Below are 20,205 nucleotides of genomic sequence, written 5' to 3'. Positions count from 1 at the left end.
ACCTTTCTTCTTGCAGTTTTTCAAGATTCTCTGTCATTGGTTTCTGATAGTTTGACTTTGTTGTGTTTAGGTGTGGATCTCTTTGATTTACCCTGCTTGGGTTTTGTTGAGTTTCTTTCATATGTAGATTGTCTTTAATCAAGTTTTTGAACTTTTCATCTATTATTTCTTCAAATATTTTTTCTGACCTTTTCTTTCTCTCTCCTCCTTTTTAGACTCCCATCATACATATGTGACTATGCTTGATGGTGTCCCCAAAGTCTCTGAGACTCTGTTCTTTCTTCTTCATCCTTATGTGTCTCTCTTCAGTGTGAATAATTTCAAATGTCTTGTCTTCAATTTCATTGGTTAGTTTTTCTGCTAGTTCAAATCTGCTATTGAGTCACTTAAGTAAATTTAAAATTTTAGTTACATTACTCTTCAATTCCAGAACATTTATTTGTTCTTTTTTATAATTTCCACACTTTATTGAAATTGTGTATTTTGTGAGACATTGTTCACATACTTCCTTTAATTCTTTTGACTTGTTTCCCTTCAGTTCTTTGAAAATATTTACAATAGTTAACTTATCATGTTTATCTAATAAGTTCACCATTTGGATTTCCATAGGGACATTATCTATGAACTATAGCTTTCCTAGGTATTGGCCATACTTCCTGATTATTTGAGTGTCTCATATTTTTTTCATGTTGAAAACTGGACATTTTAAATAATATAATTTGGCAACTATGGAAATCAGCATCACAGTATTTATTGTTGCTTTTTTGTTGTTGTTTTGTTTATTTAGTGATTCTCTAGACTAATTCTGTGAAAGCTTTTTCTTTATTGTGTGCAGTCAATAAAGTCTATACTCAGTTAATTTAGTGTTCAGCTAATGATTGGATAAAGGTTCCCTTAAATTCCTTGAGTCAATAAGTCTCACAGCCTATATCAAGAGCCTCTGTATAAGTGAGTATGTTGGGGCATGTCTTCAATATTCTGTCAACTAGTTTACAACTCTTTCTAGTCTTTAGTTCCTCCTTGTAAAGAGCCTCAAATTCAGCCATAGATGAGACATGAGAACTTTCTTAAATCTTTTCTGGGAATATACACAGTCCTGCAGATGTGTGTCGCAATCTAGGTTCCCAGGAAAATTTCAGAGCTTTTCAAATACCATCTGAATATCTTGTTCTCAAGTGATTTTTAAATTTTTCTATGTGTGCATTTGTTTATGAATAGCCTTCTTTTAGCCTTAAATGGTAATGCCACCTCAAGTTACTGAGATGTTAAAAAAATTGCTGCATATATGCATACACAGAGTAATACATACCTATATATTTGACAGAACCCTGGAGAGAGAATTGTGCACACAGAGTGAACTCTGAATCATGAGAGACAAAACAAATATGTACATCTCTCTGGTAGTGAGGTGTTTGGAGTGTTCCAAACTCATTATTTTCCCTCTTTTGGCTACCAGGCTAATGGTTTTCACAGCTACCACAGTTGCAAGGCTGTTGTTTTTCAAGGAGACCACAAAGCTGAATCTTAAACAATGGGATTACATCAAGTAAAAATGGCACAGTCTTCTATTCCTTCAGAGATTCAACCTTTTTTCTTTAAGTAAATACTCCTTGGATTTTTGTAAGCCTTTAGGTAATCCTCAAATATCTGAAAGGACTACATTTTGACAATTTTTATTGCCAGTGTTCTCTTTCCTCTTCTGGAGAAGTAGGTTTTTGGAAGTCCTTAATCCACCATTCTGAATTTGCTTTGATACTATGTTTACTTTTTCTTAAATAATTTTCCAGTAATGAATATTTCAAAAGGTTGTCAATGCGGTATATTTCTGAAGTACTTTCATATTACCATTATGAACTAGCTTTCCTTGAAATTTTATTAACTGTTTTTTTTTTCAGATTTGCTTTTAACGTTTTTCCTACTAATTTATTATTGGTTACTTTTCATCTTTTTTTTTTTTAGGATGTGATGTGTTCATTTGTTCCACATCAACTTGGAGTCTTCAAAGTGAAGCAGAAGATAGAGATTATTGGTTTAGTGGCAGAAGAAGATTTGCAGTCTTTATCGATAAAACCTTTCCATCACGTATATTTAAAGTTCAACAGCATCTGCAAAGCTTTGACCAAGAAAGTTGTGATGAAATTTGATGCTGGTATGCTATTGTGTAATGCCCGTCTGGCTTTGTTGTTATTGTTGTTAATTTAAGATTATTTTAATATACTAATTGCTTAATTACACACGCACATATATGTGAAGGAAGTGCTGTTAGCATTTCCCAATGACCGAACTGCAACTATCAGGTCTAAAGACATATATATATAACATATATAACATATATATTACATATGTATTATATATAATTATATTACATATGTATTATATATGTAATGTATACATGTTACATATGTAATATAATATATTACACATATATTATACATATATTACATATAGTATACATATATAACATACATATTTTATATATTATATATGTATTACATTATATATTGTATATTATGTATGTAACACATATATGTTATATATTAGATGTATATTATATATGTAATACATATATATTACATATATAACAGTATATATAATATATAACATGTAATACATATATAATATAACATATATGTAATATATATATGAAATATGATCTGACCCAGGAGTTCTCATCTTTTAACATGCATCAAAATCACCTAAAAGGCCTGTTAAAACACATATCAATGCCCTACATCCCAGCAATGATTATTAAGCTTGTCCTTGTTATGGCCCAAAGACTCACACGTTTACAATGTTCCCAGTAGATGCTGACACTGCCATTACTGCCATTCTGAGGACTGTGCTTTGAATAGCACTGGTTTATTGATGTATACAGTTTATTTAATATTTTCATGGTTTTTATATTTTATTCTTCTTAGTTTTGTTGTTGAGGCAATTTATAATATCAACTGTTTTTGACTATTCCATGGATTTACTTGTTGCTACTGTTTTATCTAATTCCTCATTATCTTTTATATGTTGAACCATATGAAGTTGCTGATATTCACCTGTTTTGGACCAACAAAAAATTGAGTTTCATATGGGTCAACCTAAGTCCTTCAAGTTATCATATTTTATATTTTTATATATGCATTTTTATTATTCATTTTATTATTTTGCTAAATTGTATTGTGTAGGTCTTTTTTTAATTAATGTTTTGTATTTTCCAAATGTGTTTTGGAGTTGAGCATTTAAGTTAGAATCAATTATCTAGTGTATTAATTAATTCATGGTTATTGTTTTCAAAGTTGAAATTAAAAATACCATCTATAAACTTATATTCAATTCTATAAAAGGTATGTTGCCTTTGATCCGTAATCCCATGGGAAATTTTGTGGTCAAAGACTTCGCAAAACGCAAGAGTTATGCACCTGTTGCAATGCTTCCATCAGCCACGACATGCACTCACAATCATCGCTCATGTGAAGAGCCGGTGAAGGATGTGCTGTTAGCCTTTCCCAATGACCGAGCTGCAACTATCAGGTCTAAAGACCACGATAAACATTTCAGGTAACATGAAATATTAAAACCCTGAAATTTGGAAAAGCATAATGGACAACATGACATGTAGAGTCATCATCATCAGATCCTGCTGTTTAACACTAATGATAGCAATAATAATCATAATAATGATAAAACTGTAATTATATTTTCCTTTTTTTTTTTTTTTTTTTAACATGGAGTGAGATGGTTGTTGAATGCCACTGTGTTTTAGGTTAGAACCTCTTTTCACCTCAATATGTACTTGCCAGGAAGTGAATGGTATATAAAATGTTCTTAAAATATGCTATTGACAAGTATAGAAGAATAATATAAATAATCATCTTTGGAAATGTAACAGGTCCTTAGAGTAGTAATGTTTATTAAGTATGGTTGAAAGCTTGAGTTTATTTAAGCTAAAAAATGAAATAAAATTGTGTAAAACAATCATGGTTATCATCATCATCTTTGTTTGACCCCTTCCAAGGCACATTTTTTTTTTTTTTTCTGCCTGCTTGTATACTACTAGTAAAGTATCTAAACTTTATAATGGCTCTGGGCTTTCTGCACTTGTCTTTTTAGCTTTGGTTAGTCATTAAGTTCACTTAATTCGGCCGGGCGCGGTGGCTCAAGCCTGTAATCCCAGCACTTTGGGAGGCCGAGACGGGCGGATCACGAGGTCAGGAGATCGAGACCATCCTGGCTAACATGGTGAAACCCCGTCTCTACTAAAAAATACAAAAAACTAGCCGGGCGAGGTGGCAGGCGCCTGTAGTCCCAGCTTACTCGGGAGGCTGAGGCAGGAGAATGGCGTAAACCCCGGAGGCGGAGCTTGCAGTGAGCTGAGATCCGGCCACTACACTCCAGCCTGGGCGACAGAGCAAGACTCCGTCTCAAAAAAAAAAAAAAAAAAAAAAAAAAGTTCACTTAATTCTGCAGACATTTGCTTGCAATATCATTTGATTTTTAGGACATAATTGTTTTATTGTCTACAATTGGAAAAGTCCAGGTTTTTCTGTAGTTTATCTTATTATTTTACAAATTCCATCCAAATTAGCCTTTTTAAAAATTATTACTTGACAAATACCATAAAACACAGAAACATAAAAACCACTCAGACTGCATTTTAAATAATTGTGTATTATAGAAAAGAAAATTCTGTTTTTTCCTCTGGCTCATTCTGTTCACTCCCACCCTGCAGAGGTGGCTTCTAGCAATAATTTTTAATGTATTTTTTTCAACTCTTTCTTAAAATTATACACATCTATACAGAGATATATCTATGTATCTATATAGGTATATATGCATATATCTATATATGTATCTATATAGAGATATAATGTGTTAATTTAATATTAACATTTTGTTTCTGTCTTGCTGTATTAATCAGATGATCTAAAAATAGAATTTTAAAAATAAGGCTAAGTATTTACTATTTATCCCCTGACCATAATTATTTTTCTCAATGAACACTTTTTCATATTAATAGTTAAGGCAGTATTTAGTCCTTATGTTTTCTGGCTAGCAATTAGTAACTTTAAGTAATGAAATAAATTTTATAGTATATTTACTTGTTGATAATTGTAATTTCGATTTCATTTTTTTTTTTTTTTTTTTTTTTTTTTTTTTTTTTTTGAGACGGAGTCTTGCTCTGTCGCCCAGGCTAGAGTGCAGTGGCCGGATCTCAGCTCACCGCAACCTCTGCCTCCTGGGTTCATGCCATTCTCCTGCCTCAGCCTCCCGAGTGGCTGGGACCACAGGCGCCCACCACCTCGCCCGGCTAATTTTTTGTATTTTTAGTAGAGACGGGGTTTCACCGTGTTAGCCAGGAGGGTCTCGATCTCCTGACCTCGTGATCCGCCCGTCTCGGCCTCCCAAAGTGCTGGGATTACAGGCTTGAGCCACCGCGCCCGGCTCGATTTCATTTTAATGCATTTTACCTTTTCAGTTTTTGAGAAGAAAATAAGGTGGGGATTTTTATCTAGTTTTTTTTTACTGCAGTATGCCTTGTGCTTAGAACAGCGTGAGGCATAGAGTAGACACTTGGTAAATATTTTTGAATAAATAAATGAGGAAAAATATTTTATTTCCATAGTAATTTTTGTCCCCTGTGCTTTGCATATTTTAAAAAAACTTACCCTCCTTAAGCTGCAGAGGTATTTCTAGATGTTTCTCTAAGGAGCTGATAAGAATTTAGATATGTTAATAGTCAGCTCTTTCTCATTTAAGGCATTTACACCACTGCTTCTTTCCTTATCCCTCTCTGCTTGTTAGAGGTCTCGGGACTTCAAAAATATGTAGGAATGATTTCTAGGTTCTAAAGGTGGTTTAGTGTCTCAGAGCTTGAAGGAAAATTTAAATATCAAAAATTGTCTTTGAACAGCAAAGCATTTGCTGTCTTGTTTTTTCACTCTCTTAAAGAATTTAACACAGTTAAAGCTGTACTACTGTAAACATTGAGGAATTGTTGAAGACAAGAAGAAAAATTAATTTTCATTTGACTTTGTGACTAATATCTTCATACTTATGTTTTAATTATTGAGGGTGAATATCCTAATGATTAAGAACATTTGCTGAAGATTGAGGTAGACCAAAGCCAGAAGGTGTGAATACTTGGACATTTTGTTTTTTATTGAAAATATATGGTGGGTAAAAAGGAAGAGCATAAACCCAGTTGAGTGAATCTTAGATATAAAGTAATTCACAGTTCTTTTATGAATTGTTTCCTCTATATAGGTTTATTGTTGATGGTTATTTCATAAGCTGTGAAGTTTAAAGGAGGTAGCATGTTTAGCAAAAAGATTCATTATTCTACATTTTTTTTTCTGATTTTGATTATAATGATCTAAAAACAGTTAACTTTTAGGAAACACTAGTGAGATTCAGATCTAGTTTCTTGGAGTCTTATCTGTAATCTAGCACTGTCCAAATTGCCTATCTGACTAATTCTTCAAAGATGGGTTTAGAATAGGCACCATTATATCCCAGTGACCTTACAATGGATTGTTTTTTGATTAGATTAAGAAAAAGTAGGCTTCGCTCTAGTTCTACATGCAATCATGTCTTGATATAGAATAGCATATGAGGGGAAGGACTAGAATCTGTCCTATTTGCCATTCCACACCCAACACCTCATGTGGAAATTGGCTAGGAGACTCTCAATAAATACTGATTGAACAAATGCATATATAAAAGTATTAACATGACTTGCTTATATTGCAGGCCAATTTTCACAAAAGTTCCAAGATTTGACTATGTGAATCCTGATTATGCATATACTACACTTGAAAAACAGCAAAAGAAATTACATGAAAACTATTATGCAATGTATCTTAAATATTTAAGAAGTGCGCGCTTGCAGAAGAAACAAGCAGAGAGGTAATGTTCAGTTCCTCAAAAAATATGCAACAGATCATGGTGTCTACAGAGTCAGAATTTTTTTTTTTACTCTTTGGTTTCTTTTTTATTTTAGATGTTGTAAACTACATTTCGATACATGATAAAAGCAAAACACTGAGCTGCTTTAACTACAATTATTTCTTTTGTTACCTTTTGACTTGGAAGTGTCTTAGATGGGTTTCCCCAGAAGCAGATCTTGAGACAGGGATTCCAGTGCCTATGATTTATGGAGTATGTGCTCTCAGGAGAAACCTGTACAGAATGAGGGAAGCAGAATAGGGAGGGTGTGAGAGCTGAGGAAAGATGTGTTTCAAATAAAGTTGACACTCAGGGTCTCTTGAGACTAAATTTTGCCACATAGTTGTTGCTGGCTTGAGCCAAAGGGGCTTGCCTTTTGTGTTCTATATCAGTCATTGACTGTCCCTGGGTGTGGCAAGCATGAGCATAATTTCCTGGATGAGATGTTTGAGAAGGGAGTCTCCTCAGCAGAGGACAATGTTATGTGGATTAGTGCACCAGTCTGGTTAAGTGGATATGAGTGAGGCAACAGCAGTATCCACTGTGGGAAATGCTTGAATTTACAGATGCATTTTCTGAATGACTTGACCTCAATTACTGATTATTATTATTATTAATTTTATAGGGAGCACATGTATTCATATGATGATACAGACATAGGCTTAGAGCCAGGATCAGGTCTAAAGTCACCCTCACTCTCAGAAGCGGAAATAAAAGAGGAGCTGTCTTCAGCAGCGAATTCAATCAGAGCTAATAGATTGTTAACCACTAGGAGTATAGCATCCCAGGAGGAAGAGTCCCTGAGAAGAAAGGCATGTGTAATATTTTACATTTGGTTATTCCATGAGATTTCTTAAAATAGCTTTTGCTAATAATGAATAATTCTGGAAAAATATGATTTTTTACAGGTTCACAAGGGACTTAAATCAGAACCATCCACACCACAGGAAAAACGTGATTGCAGCTTAATTTTGACACCAAAGCAAATTCATCAAGTAATTGTTGGTGAGAATACACAAAAACCTACTATAGCCTTTAGTTTTTTATATAAAAAGATTTCTTAAAGTATTATTTATATTTCATAAAATTTAAAGTATGCAAGTGTCACCTTTGGAAATATAAGAAGTCCTCAGAGTAGTCATATTCATTAAGTATGACTGAGAGAATGAGAATGAACTTTAGTAAATTTAAAGTTATATAACCACCTTCGCAATTTAATTTTAGAATGCTGCCATCACTATCATGCCCGTATGTGGTTACTCTCTATTTCTTTCTTTCTTTCTTTTTTATTTTTGAGACAGAGTCTCACTCTATTGCTCAGGCTAGAGTACAGTGGCATGATCTCGGTTCACTACAACCTCCACCTCCTGGGTTCAAGCGATTCTCCTGACTCAGTCTCTTGAGTAGCTAGGATTACACGTGCAGCACCACCACATCCAGCTAATTTTTTGTATTTTTAGTTGTGATGTGGTTTCACCATGTTGGCCAGGCTGGTCTCGAACTCCTGACCTAAAGTGACCCACCAGCCTTGTCCTCCCAAAATGCTGGGTTTACAGGTGTGAGCTACCATGCCCCGCCCAGTTACTATTTCTACCCCTTGCCTCAGACAACCATTAATCAACTTTCTATCTCTATACAGTTGCCTATTCTGAAAATAAATGGAATTATGCAATATCTAGTCTTTCATATATTGCTTGTTACACTTAGCATAATGTTTTTGAGGTTCACCCATGTGGTAGTATGAATATTTTTGTCCATTTTCTATTGAAACAGCACCCTGTTTTATGAGTATACCACATTTTGTTTATCAGTGCCCCAGTTGATGGACATTGAGTTGTTTTCAGTTTGAGGCTATGATCAATAATGCTGCTATGAACATTCACATAAAATTATCTGATTTCTAGGAGTGGAATTTCTGGGTTGTACAATAAATTTATATCTAACTTAAAAAAAAAACCCTCTAAAATGTTTTCCAAAGTGATTGCACAAAGTTGTAATCCTATCAGCAATGTATAACGGTCACAATTTCTTCAACATTCTCACCAGCACTATTATTTTTTGTCTTTTTGATTATAGACCTACTAGTGAGTATGAAATGTTATTTCATTGTGGATTTGATATTCATTTCCCTAAACGAATAAGATGTTGAATATATTTTCATGTACTTACTTAGACAAATGTCTATGTATGTCGTATATAGTCTTTGGAGAAATGTCTTTTAAATTCTTTGCCCATTTATTTATTTATTTATTTATTTATTTATTTATTTATTGAAACGGAGTCTTGCTCTGTCGCCCAGGCTGGAGTGCAGTGGTATGATCTCAGCTCACTGCAAGCTCTGCCTCCTGGGTTCATGCCATTCTCCTGCCTCAACCTCCCGAGTAGCTGGGACTACAGGCGCCCGCCACCACACCTGGCTAATTTTTTGTAGTTTTAGTAGAGATGGGGTTTCACTGTGTTAGCCAGGATGGTCTCGATCTCCTGACCTTGTGATCCGCCTGCTTTGGTCTCCCAAAGTGCTGGTATTACAGGCATGAGCCACCGCGCCCGGCCTCTTTGCTCAATTTGTTATTCAAATATTTGCTTTCTTATTATAGAAAATGTTCTGTGTATGTGTTTATCTGTAGCATAATATAGATATGCCTGCAACTTGGATTCTTAGCTTAGTTCCCTCTGGAATTGTGTTTGTATGCTTCAGGAACACCGTGTGTGCTATAGAGTAGGAAGGCTCTGTAATGAGACCAAACTGGGTTTGGTTCTGCAGCCTACTAGTGCAGTGACATTAGGGTTTACCTCTACGGGTCTCAGTTTCTTCATTTGTGAAATGGGAAGTGATAATATTGCCTACCCTATAGTATAATTATGTGAACCGAGTACCTTACACATAATACGTGTTTAGAAAGTTTTAGTGAAAACACTTCATCCGTAAGATGAGTATGCTGCATTAGAAAATGCTTAAAGTCTAATTGTAATTCCTTTATCCATTTAGTCATTTTATAAGTGTTAATTGAATGACCACCATATACTAGACACAGTTCTGGGTTCTGGAGATACAGCAATGAAGAAAACAGACTGAGCCCCTGCTCTCATAGAGATTACATTTGGGTGGGGTGGGAGGAAGATAATAAACCTATCCTTATATAATACATCATTGGTATACAAGGTGTGAAGAAGCATAAAGCAGGTTAAGTAGATCGAGAATAATAGAATGTTTTCATGGAGAGTCTCTTTTACCAGGTGGTTAACATCTCTGAGAAGTATATTTGAACAGAGGGAGATACCTGTGTGAGGTAAAGACATGAGGCATCTGGGCTGACTGTGAGTTAGGAGAACAAGTGAAAACTCCTTTTTAACCTTGCAGAAGTGCTATACAGTATACCCTTCTAGGTCCGTTTTCACCAACTGATTGAAGGACAATTATGATTAAAGAAGTAGTGGCTATAATGGTCTGAAGTGGGAGTTCTTATTTCATTCTAAGCACAGTTAAGGTGACCATGAGGAAGATGTGGACAAAGGATGATTGATTGGTGTGCATGGGCTGATTCTCTCTCTAGGGGGAATTCAGCATATAAAACATGGAGAATGGTGGGAGAGAAGGAATGTAAAGGGCCACAAAATGTTTGGAGTGGTGAATGTTCACTCTTTATCGTGGTGATTGTTTCACAGGTGTATGCATATATGAACACTAATGAAATTCTATCCAGCTTTAACTAAAGTAAGCTGTTAAAGGCAGGGCAAAACTTAAAATTATTAAAATTGCTTTGATATAAAATCCTGGGCATTTTAAGGGGAAAACTTAAGCAATGGGTCATGGGAAATTTACCAGTTTCCGTAAATTATAGATAAGTAAACAAAATACTTGCACTACTGGGAATAGAGGAGGTGTTGAAGTGTTGCAAATTAAGGTGCTAAGATAAGTTATAGTGAATGGTTCTTATGTAGTCATATAATTTTCCATATAATTAGAATATATTTATATTGAATTATAGCCAATAATGTCCAAACATTTAATTATGGTCATCTGGAAAAAAATGCTTATTTAGTAATTTCTGATATTATTGTATTTTTTAAAATTTCTTGTTTATATAAATTGATCAAAATATATTTTGAAAGCTTAAAAAGTAAGGGAGCTCATTTGCCATCTTTAAACTTAACAAAATACTTTTCATTTTTTTCAGGGCCTTCTGTCCTTAACTTCGGTAATATTTGTGTGAACTCTCCAAATACTCGTCTACTTCATGTTGTTAATATGCTACCTATGCATGTTTTGCTCCAGTTAGATACTGCTTTAGAAGAACTTCGGAAGACCAACCAATTTTCATATGTGATTCCACCTACATCCAGTACTTATATTTCGATGGTATTTGAATCTCCCACTGTTGGAAAATTTTGGAAGTAGGAGTTATTTTTGAATTTCTGTTTGTTAGAATCAAAGTGTACTTTTGTAGAATATGTATTTATTTGCCTGAATAATTGTATGGTATATATTTGTTCTCCAAACATAGAAGCTATATGTGCATCAATTTTTAGATATATAGATTGATAGTTTAGTAACAATCTAATTATCTCTCATAAAGTATTACATGCTAAGAATTGTGGATGTTAATCAATGCTATGTGCATTTTACATGTAGCTGAATTCTATAATCACAGATAGCTATTATCAGTTAAATTTGGATGCTTTTGCTGCATTACAGGTCTTTCACCTTTACAGTGAACAACGTACCCAGTGGACACATCCTAGTGATGGCAGTTGTCCAGCTAGTAACACTTGAGCTATCTTCTAATGAGCTAGTATTAAGACCACGAGGCTTCTTCATGAAAACATGTTTTCGGGGGACAGTTAGATTGTATAATCATCAGAATCATGGTGCTCAGTTTCAATGGCAACCCGTAAACACAGGAAGAGGGATAGCATTTTCTATTTGTCCAGCTAAAGGTAACGGTTTATTGTTTGTTTGATTCAGACATTTATTTTTTCATGTATTCATGTATTCTGGTAGTATTTATTGAGTGTGTACTGTGTACTGGTACCAAGAGTACAGAAGTAAATCAGATACTGTCATCAGGGGTATTTATTTTTACAGACATAATATGATTTGGAAATATGGAACCCTTATTAGGGTTCTCCAGAGAAACAGACCAACAGGGAGAGAGAGAGACAGAGAGAGAGATAAAGAGAGAGACATTTTAAGGAACTGGTTCTGGCTCACAGGTTGTGTGGTTGTGTGGGCTGGCAAGTTTGAAATTTGCAGGGCAGGGTGGTAGACTGGAGATACAGGGAAGAGTTGATGGTGGAGTCTTGAGTCCAAAGGCATTCTGGAGGCAGAATTTATTATTCGTACTGGGACATCAGTCTTTTCTGTTAAGGCTTTCAAATAACTGGATGAGACCCACCCACATTATGAAAGGTAATCTGCATGTTAATTACCTGATTGTGATAATTATTATATTATGTATGCATATCAAATCATTATGTTGTACACCTTGAATGTATATAGTCTTTGTCAATTAACTGTTTCAAAAAGCCTACTGACTTAAGTGTTAATTACATAAAAAAAAAAAAACACTTTCACAACAACATCTGCACTGGAGTTTAACCAAATAACTGAGCCCTACAGCCTGGAGCAGTTGACAAATAAAATTGATCATCACAGATACCTAGGGACAAAATAAATTTTGTTTCGTTTTAGTTAGATCATGATGATAATCTATGATTCAGAATGACATATTTTTCTAGAGTATGAATTCTTTTAGAAAGATCTAGAAATTACAGTCAATATTTAATACAACTCATAAAATCCAATTAATAAAATTAAGAACTTAAAACTAAATAAGATGATTTTTAATTAATAGAAGACAATCTCAGATATACCACTTTTGACGTGCCCTGTGTTTGTGAACCATCCTCTTCACCTTGCTTCCGCCATTCCCTGGAGTCTATAATTCCACATGGTACACCCGCTATAACATGAACACTCGTAACTGCTAAACTGTGACTTATTTAGTAGCCCGTCAGATTTGGCAAACATCCTTGTGATGTACTGTGAGGACCTCATGATGGCATAAGCTATCATTTAGGAAATAAGATCGCAATTTAGAAGTTGAATGATCAATACGGTATCTTTGTTTTATGTACATGTCATGCCTTTCCAGCTAGATGAAAGGGCTGGATCTTTGTATCTATAGTGACTCATTTGGTGCTTTATAACAGCCGAAGTCCAATTTTGCATGAATGGAAAGTAAAATGGACTTTGGATAATCTTATCTGCTCACTAGCTATTTTAACTTAAGCAAAGTACTCTGTGAATACAAGTTTCCTCATCTGTAAAATGGAGAGATGAATACATCTCAAAGATTAAATGTTTGGGAAACTTCTCTAATGCCTGGTAAAGAGTAGGGGCCAAATAAATGGATAGCCATTGTATTATGAAAATTTTCTAAATCTGTTTGGAATTTTTTTCCTGAAATGATCCTCAGAATAATAACCTATTCTGTACCTTTCCATCCATCCTCATTAGTTAACCCTTACTCCCTGCTTCCTTCCATCTTTCCTCCCTCCTTTCTTCCCTTTTTATTTCCCTTCCCCTTCCCCTCGCTCCCTCTTTAAGTCTAATTTAGCAATAGTAATTATTTAGAGTCTAAATAGAAATAGACTGTACTTCATATTTGAGATGAGTCCTGGTGTGTAGAAATCTTGCCTTAAACATATTTTCTTGTGAGTATCAGTCATTTCCAAATCAGTATTTTACATAACTCTGAAAGTGCTTGTAACAGGGAATGTTATAAAAACAATCTTAAATATTAAATTCACTTAATTTTAGTGTGGATGTGTAGATAGAGATTTTGACAAATTTAACAAGTGGAAGAGTAGGACAGTCCCTTCATTAGGTCTGGAGATCACTGACACAGCTATTTGATATTCTTATTAATGTGGATTGATTTAAAACCATTCTAGATCATAATTTATTAAGTATCTGAGGTATACTTTCATCAGTATTTCACAGATTCACTTGACTGAGCTCTTTATAAATTATAATACTGAAAATACTGGATCCTGCCTCAGTCTATTGAAATACTGAGAGAGTAATTAGAGAAGAAAGAACATATTTCTGTACATTTAAGATATTCTACATAAACCTTCTTCAGTTTGTTTGAACAGGTATCAAACAGTGGTTGTTGTATTATCAGCCTTCCAGCTACAGGTGCTGACAAACCATCTGATATTGTGCTAAGAGTGTTTAAAAAGCACACTACCCTATACTTCTCCTTGTATTAATATTTCTCTATTCTAACTAGGGAGGAATGGGCTGAACTTGCCTTATGGCTGCCATGGAAATGTAATGATGATACTTAATTTTTGTAAAAGAGAAGTGGAATTATGACATTATAAACTGGAGCACCAGTTATGCTTCTTATGATCTTTAGAACTCTTATTTTTACAGGAGAGATTTTTACATTTACTTTTATTTTCTTTGGTTGCTCATGACACCTCTTATAATTTTTAACCAAACAATTACCAAGATACAAACACACAAATATATTTAATTTCAAATAAAATTTTTGTATAACTAATGCCATTAGTACTTAAGTTCTTTTTAAGAATACAATGATGTAATCCTCAAATCTATCTCATATAGCATTGAAAAAAGTGTTTGTAATTTGTAGCATATACAGTTTTGCTTAAGTTCCTTTTCTCAGAATATTTATATAATGATTACTCAATTCCATCTTGTTTTTACCATTTTATAAATAGAAAGTGACTTTTTACCAAGCTGTTTTTCTTGTGCTATATCAGTTTTGCATCCTGGACAATACATTTAATCATATGCCTCTCTATATATTTTTATAAACTAAAATGAATAATTCCAAATTAAAATTTATAATGTCTTTTTCCTTTTTCCCTGAAGCATGATAGGTTTTGTGTTTGTGTTTGATAGTGGATATTGTAAGGGAGGAATATAATAGTGGATTGATATTTTTTCTCTTTTTTTTTTTTTGAGACAAAGTTTCACTCTTGTTGCCCAGGCTGGAGTGCAGTGGTACGATCTCAGCTCAGCACAACCTCCACCTCCCGTGTTCAAGTGATTCTCCTGCCTCAGCCTTCCAAGTAGCTGGGATTACAGGCATGTGCCACCTCACCTAGCTAATTTTGTATTTTTTAGTAGAGACGGGGTTTCTCCATGTTGGTCAGGCTGGTCTCGAACTCCTGACCTCAGGTGATCTGCCTGTCTCGGCCTCTCAAAGTGCTGGGATTACAGCCACCATGCCTGGCCAAGAGTGGATTGATATTTTCTAAGACAGAATTCACTTCTAATTTGATTTTTTCTGTGGGTATTGTTCATGCTTCTGCTTGTCTTGTTTTGTTTTTGTCTTTGTTATCTTTATCCTTACTAAATCCTTGAATCACACAATTCATGAACTTGTTTTTGATAATTCACTCTCTCTCACTCCTCTCACTCCTTTGTTATATGCAGTACCAGCTCTACCAGTCCCAGCCTTGCTCAATCCAGCTGAAGGGGAGAAAATCTAATTTATTTTCTCAATCCTCATAAATTTTTAACTGAGATACTCTCCTGAAAACAAAAGTCAGAACAACAAAAGGAAAACCAGCAGAAATTTATTGATGCATGCTGTGCTGATCACATAGGAGAGGCCTCAGTTCAAAAGTATCTCTCTCAAGGCAGTGGCTTAGAGGTCTTATTTAAATAGTATTTTAACAAGGAGCAATACATCTTAGCATAGCAAGACAAAGGAGAATGCAGTTCCAGTCTTTTAAAAGGCAGAAAAATATAAGAAGGTGGATTTTACCATGGCAGCCGTAAGGCAAGCCCAGCCCATTCCTCCCTAGTTAGAATAGAGAAATATTAATACAAGGAAAAGTATAGGGTGTTGAGCTTTTTAAACACTCTTAGCACAGTATCAGATGGTTGGTCAGAACCTATAGCTGGAATGCTGATAATACAACAACCACTGTTTGATACCTGTTCAAAGAAACTGAAGAAGGTTTGTCTAGAATATCTTAAACATGCACCTAAAATTTGCTCCCAGATTTCTCTGGTGCCTGCTGATGTCTTCTCTGGGGCAGTAAGCAAGTGGCATCTCCAGTAAGGAAGGATTTACGTCCCAACATCAGGCAAACAGAGGCTGAGGCCCAGTGTTCTGCTGTGTTTTTAATTTAACAGTCTTAATATATTGGGGAGAAATGCTTTGTTTTCCTTCACAGCCATCCAATTTCTTTCCCGTACCCCTGGTATTCTTAATATTCCTGAAGAAAAAATATATAACTGTGCTCATTGGAGGGAGAAAATTCTTCTCAAGCTGACCTGTCAACATGGATGTATAATTCTTTCACTGCTTTCAACTCTTCTCAGCGCACTAAGATGGCTTTATTTATAGGACTGAATCTTCTTTGCAGAAATTACTTCCCATTACAATCTTTCCCAAACCCTAAAGAACAGGAAAAAGCTGTTCTGTAAACTGACTTTTACATATTCCCCAGGATTTGTCTTTCTGCAGAATTCCTGATCGTCCTTCATGTCACAATTCACATGCCATCTCCATATAATGAAGTTTCCTCTAGCTTTTTGGCTAATTTAGGTTTTTTTTACCCTTTGTTTCTGTTCTTATTATGCATTTGTTATGTCATCAACAATTATTTGTTTATATCTCTCTCTTATTTTGGCAGGCGTTGCTAAATTCATATCTGATGTTGGTTCCTCTTCCCAACAGTACCCTCATTTTGTTTAGGGCAACAATGTTCTCATCTGAAAAAACTCTTCCCCAAACCTCTTTTGCTATGGACACAAAGTTTCTTTAGCTTCACCCTCCTCCTATGTACTTGAAACTGTTTCCCCAAGTATTTTTCACATGTGTTATATTTATTTGGACAATAAGAAGGTTAATATCACAAACATATATATATGTGAATATATATATGTGATTATATATGTACATACATAATTGCTCTCTTTGTCTTTCCAGCTTATGTAAAACAAAATTGCATAAAGAAATAGCTATACAAATATATTGTTGAGATTGTAACATAAATATACAATAAATATAACAGTACCACATACAGGAGAAAAAGGGGAGTAAAGTTATGTAAGAGTAACATTTCTACAAACAGCATAAAGGGGAAAATAATTACACAAATTAAAATGTCAGTGGAAAATATTCACTTAGTACCAAAGAACATAGTAAAGGTGGAATAAAGAATAAAAATACATGAGCCAAACATAAAACAAAATATAAAAGAGCAGATATAAATTCAAATATATCAATTCTAGCGCTAAATATGAAAGCATTAAACAAGTATCAAATAAAAAGGCAAGGACTATCTACTAGATATTAAAACAACAGCAAAAACTGAAATATCTACCACAAACAATCTACAACAGTAGCTTAAATCCAAAGAAACAGGATAAAAGTAAGAGGATAAAAAACTTGCGAACAGGAAACGTAAGAAAACTGGAGTGATGGTATAGCAATTAGACAAAATATACATTTTTAAAAACTTTTATTTTAGGTTCAGGGGTACATATGCAGGTTTGTTACATTGGAAAATCGCCTGTCACATGAATTTTATGTACCGATTGACCCTCAGGTGATAAGCATAGTACCCAATAGGTAGTTTTCAATCCTCACCCTCCTCCCAACCTCCATCCTCAAGTAGTACACAAAGTCTGTTTTCCCCTTCTTCGTGTCCATGTGTACTCTATGTTTAGCTCCTAGTTATAAATGAGAACATGTGATATTGATTTTCTGCTTCTGCATCAGTTTGCTTAGGATAATGGCTTCCAGCTACAATCAAGGTTGCTGCAAAGGCCACGATCACATTCTTTTTTGTGGCTATGTAGTATTCCATGGTGTATATGTACCACATTTTCTTTATCAAGTCTAGTGTGGATGGGTATTTAGGTTGATTTTGTGTGTTTGCTATGGTTAATAGTGACAGACACATGCATGTGTCATTATGGTAGAATAATTTATATTCCTTTGGCTATATACCCAATAATGGGATTGCTGGGTCAAATGGTAGTTGTATTTTAAATTCTTGGAGAAATATCAAACTGGTTTCCACAGTGGCTGACCTAATTTAAACTCCCACCAGCAGTGTATAAGTATTCTGTTTTCTTTGTAACCTCAACAGCATTGGTTATTATTTGACTTTTTAGTAATAACCATTCTGACTAGTGTAAGATGGTATCTCATTGTGGTTTTGATTTACATTTCTCTAGTGATTAGTGATGTTGAGAATTTTTTTTCATATGCTTGTTGGCTGCATTAATGTCTTATTTTGAGAAATGTCTGTTCATATCCTTTGCCCATTTTTAAATATTAGACTTGTTAAATATGTAGTTTGAAAATATTTTTTTCCCATTCTGTAGGTTGTATTTTTACTCTGTTAAGAAGTTTGCTGTACAGAAGCTCTTTAATTACGTATCATTTGTCAATTTTTGATTTTGTTGCAATTGCTTTTGGCATCTTCATCATGAAATCTTTGCCAGGGCTTATCTCCAGAATGCTATTTATTAGGTTATTTTCCAGGATTTTTAATTTTAGGCTTTACATTTTAATCTGTAAGGCATCTTGAGTTGATTTTTGTATATTGTATAAGGAAAGGGTCTAACTTCATTGTTTTTGCATATGGCTAGCCAATTATCCTAGCACTATCTGTTGAATAGGGAGTCCTTACCCTATTGCTTGTTTTTGTCAATTTTGTCAAAGGTCAGAAAGTTGTAGATGTGTGGCTTTACTTCTGGACTCTCTAGTCTGTTCCATTGGTCTACGTGTCTGTTTTTCTACCAGTACCAAGCTGTTTTCATTACTGTATTCTTGTAGTATATGGATAACTGGAAGTTGATGCCTCCAAGTTTATTCCTTTTGGTTAGGATTGTCTTGGCTATTTGGGCTCTTTTTATCGTTCCATATGAATTTTAAAATGATATTCTTCTAATTCTGTGACAAATGTCAGTGGTAGTGTGATAGGAATAGCATTGAATCTGGACATTGCTTTGGTCATTTTAACAGTGTTCATTCTTCAATTCATGAGTATGGAATATTTTTCTATTTGTTTTTGTCATCCTTGATTTCCTTCACTAACGTTTTGTAATTCCCATTGTGGAGATCTTTCACCTCCCTGGTTAGCTGTATTCCCAGGTGTCTTATTCCTTTTGAGGCTGTTGTGAATGGGATCACATCTCTGATTTGGCTCTCAGCTTAGACATTGTTGTTGTTGTTGGGAATTTTATCTGTAAGCCCCTGACTGGGGCTGCTGCATTTTCTTCAGAGATGCTCTACTCAGAGAGGAGGAATCTAACGAGGCAGCCTGGCTACGGCAGCTTTGTGGTGCTGCTGTGAGCTCTGCCCAGTCCGAACTTCCTGGCAGCTTATTTTACACCGTGAGGGGAAAACAGCCTCCTCAAGCCTCAGTAATGGCAGACGCCCCTCCCCCCACCAAGCTCAAGTGTCCCAGGTTGACTTCAAACTGCTGTGATGGCAGTGAGAATTTCAAGCCAATGGGTCTTAGCTTGCTGGGCTCTGTGGGAGTGGGATCCCCTGAGTGAGACCGCTTGTCTCCCTGGCATCAGCCCCCTTTCCAGGGGAGTAAACTGTTCTGTCTCGCTGGCATTCCAGGTGCCACTGGGGTATGGAAAAAAAAAAAAAAAAAAAAACTCCTGCAGCTAGCTTGGTGTCTGCCCAAATGGCCATCCAGTTTTGTGTTTGAAACCTAGGGCTCTGGTGGCGTAGGCACCTGAGGGAATCTCCTGGTCTGTGGGTTGTGAATACCGTGGGGAAAGCGTAGTATCTGGTCCAGAATGCACCATCCCTCACGGCAAGATCTGTCACGGCTTCCCTTGGCTAGGGGTGGGAGTTTTCCGACCCCCTGTGCTTCCCGGGTGAGACGACACCCCACCTTGCTTTGGCTTGCCCTCCATGGGCTGCACCCACTGTCTAACCAGTCCCAATGAGATGAATCGGGTACCTCAGTTGGGAATGCAGAAATCACCCACCTTCTACGTTGATCTCGCTGGAAGCTACAGACCAGAGCTGTTCCTATTCGGCCATCTTGCCTGGGAATTCAAATTTGCGCTCTTTTAACCACCATGATATATGATAAATGAGGAAGGCCACATGGTAAAGAATGTTAATACAGGAATCTAGCAGGAGTTCATTGGTCTTTGAAGGCATTGTCAACCTGTTAAGACAGGTCTGGAATATCTATCCTTGGGATTTTAATTGCATAAGATCAATTCTTACCTACTTA

General features: G+C 35.3%; 1 protein-coding gene across 1 annotated transcript in view; it reads left to right on the top strand.

Moving 5' to 3' along the window:
• The window catches only part of CFAP47 (cilia and flagella associated protein 47), a 409,569-nt gene that overhangs the window by 41,277 nt on the left and 348,087 nt on the right, over positions 1–20,205 (top strand). Inside the window, 7 exon segments of the mRNA XM_031936608.1 lie at positions 1,960–2,149; positions 3,336–3,549; positions 6,742–6,897; positions 7,562–7,748; positions 7,845–7,941; positions 11,115–11,331; positions 11,633–11,874. Of these exon segments, the coding sequence (XP_031792468.1) occupies positions 1,960–2,149; positions 3,336–3,549; positions 6,742–6,897; positions 7,562–7,748; positions 7,845–7,941; positions 11,115–11,331; positions 11,633–11,874 (1,303 nt within the window).

Source organism: Piliocolobus tephrosceles, chromosome 12, assembly GCF_002776525.5.
Source record: "Piliocolobus tephrosceles isolate RC106 chromosome 12, ASM277652v3, whole genome shotgun sequence".
Lineage (NCBI taxonomy): Eukaryota > Metazoa > Chordata > Mammalia > Primates > Cercopithecidae > Piliocolobus > Piliocolobus tephrosceles.
Note: the sequence above shows the minus strand (reverse complement) of the source record. Positions and strands in the feature narration are given on the sequence as shown.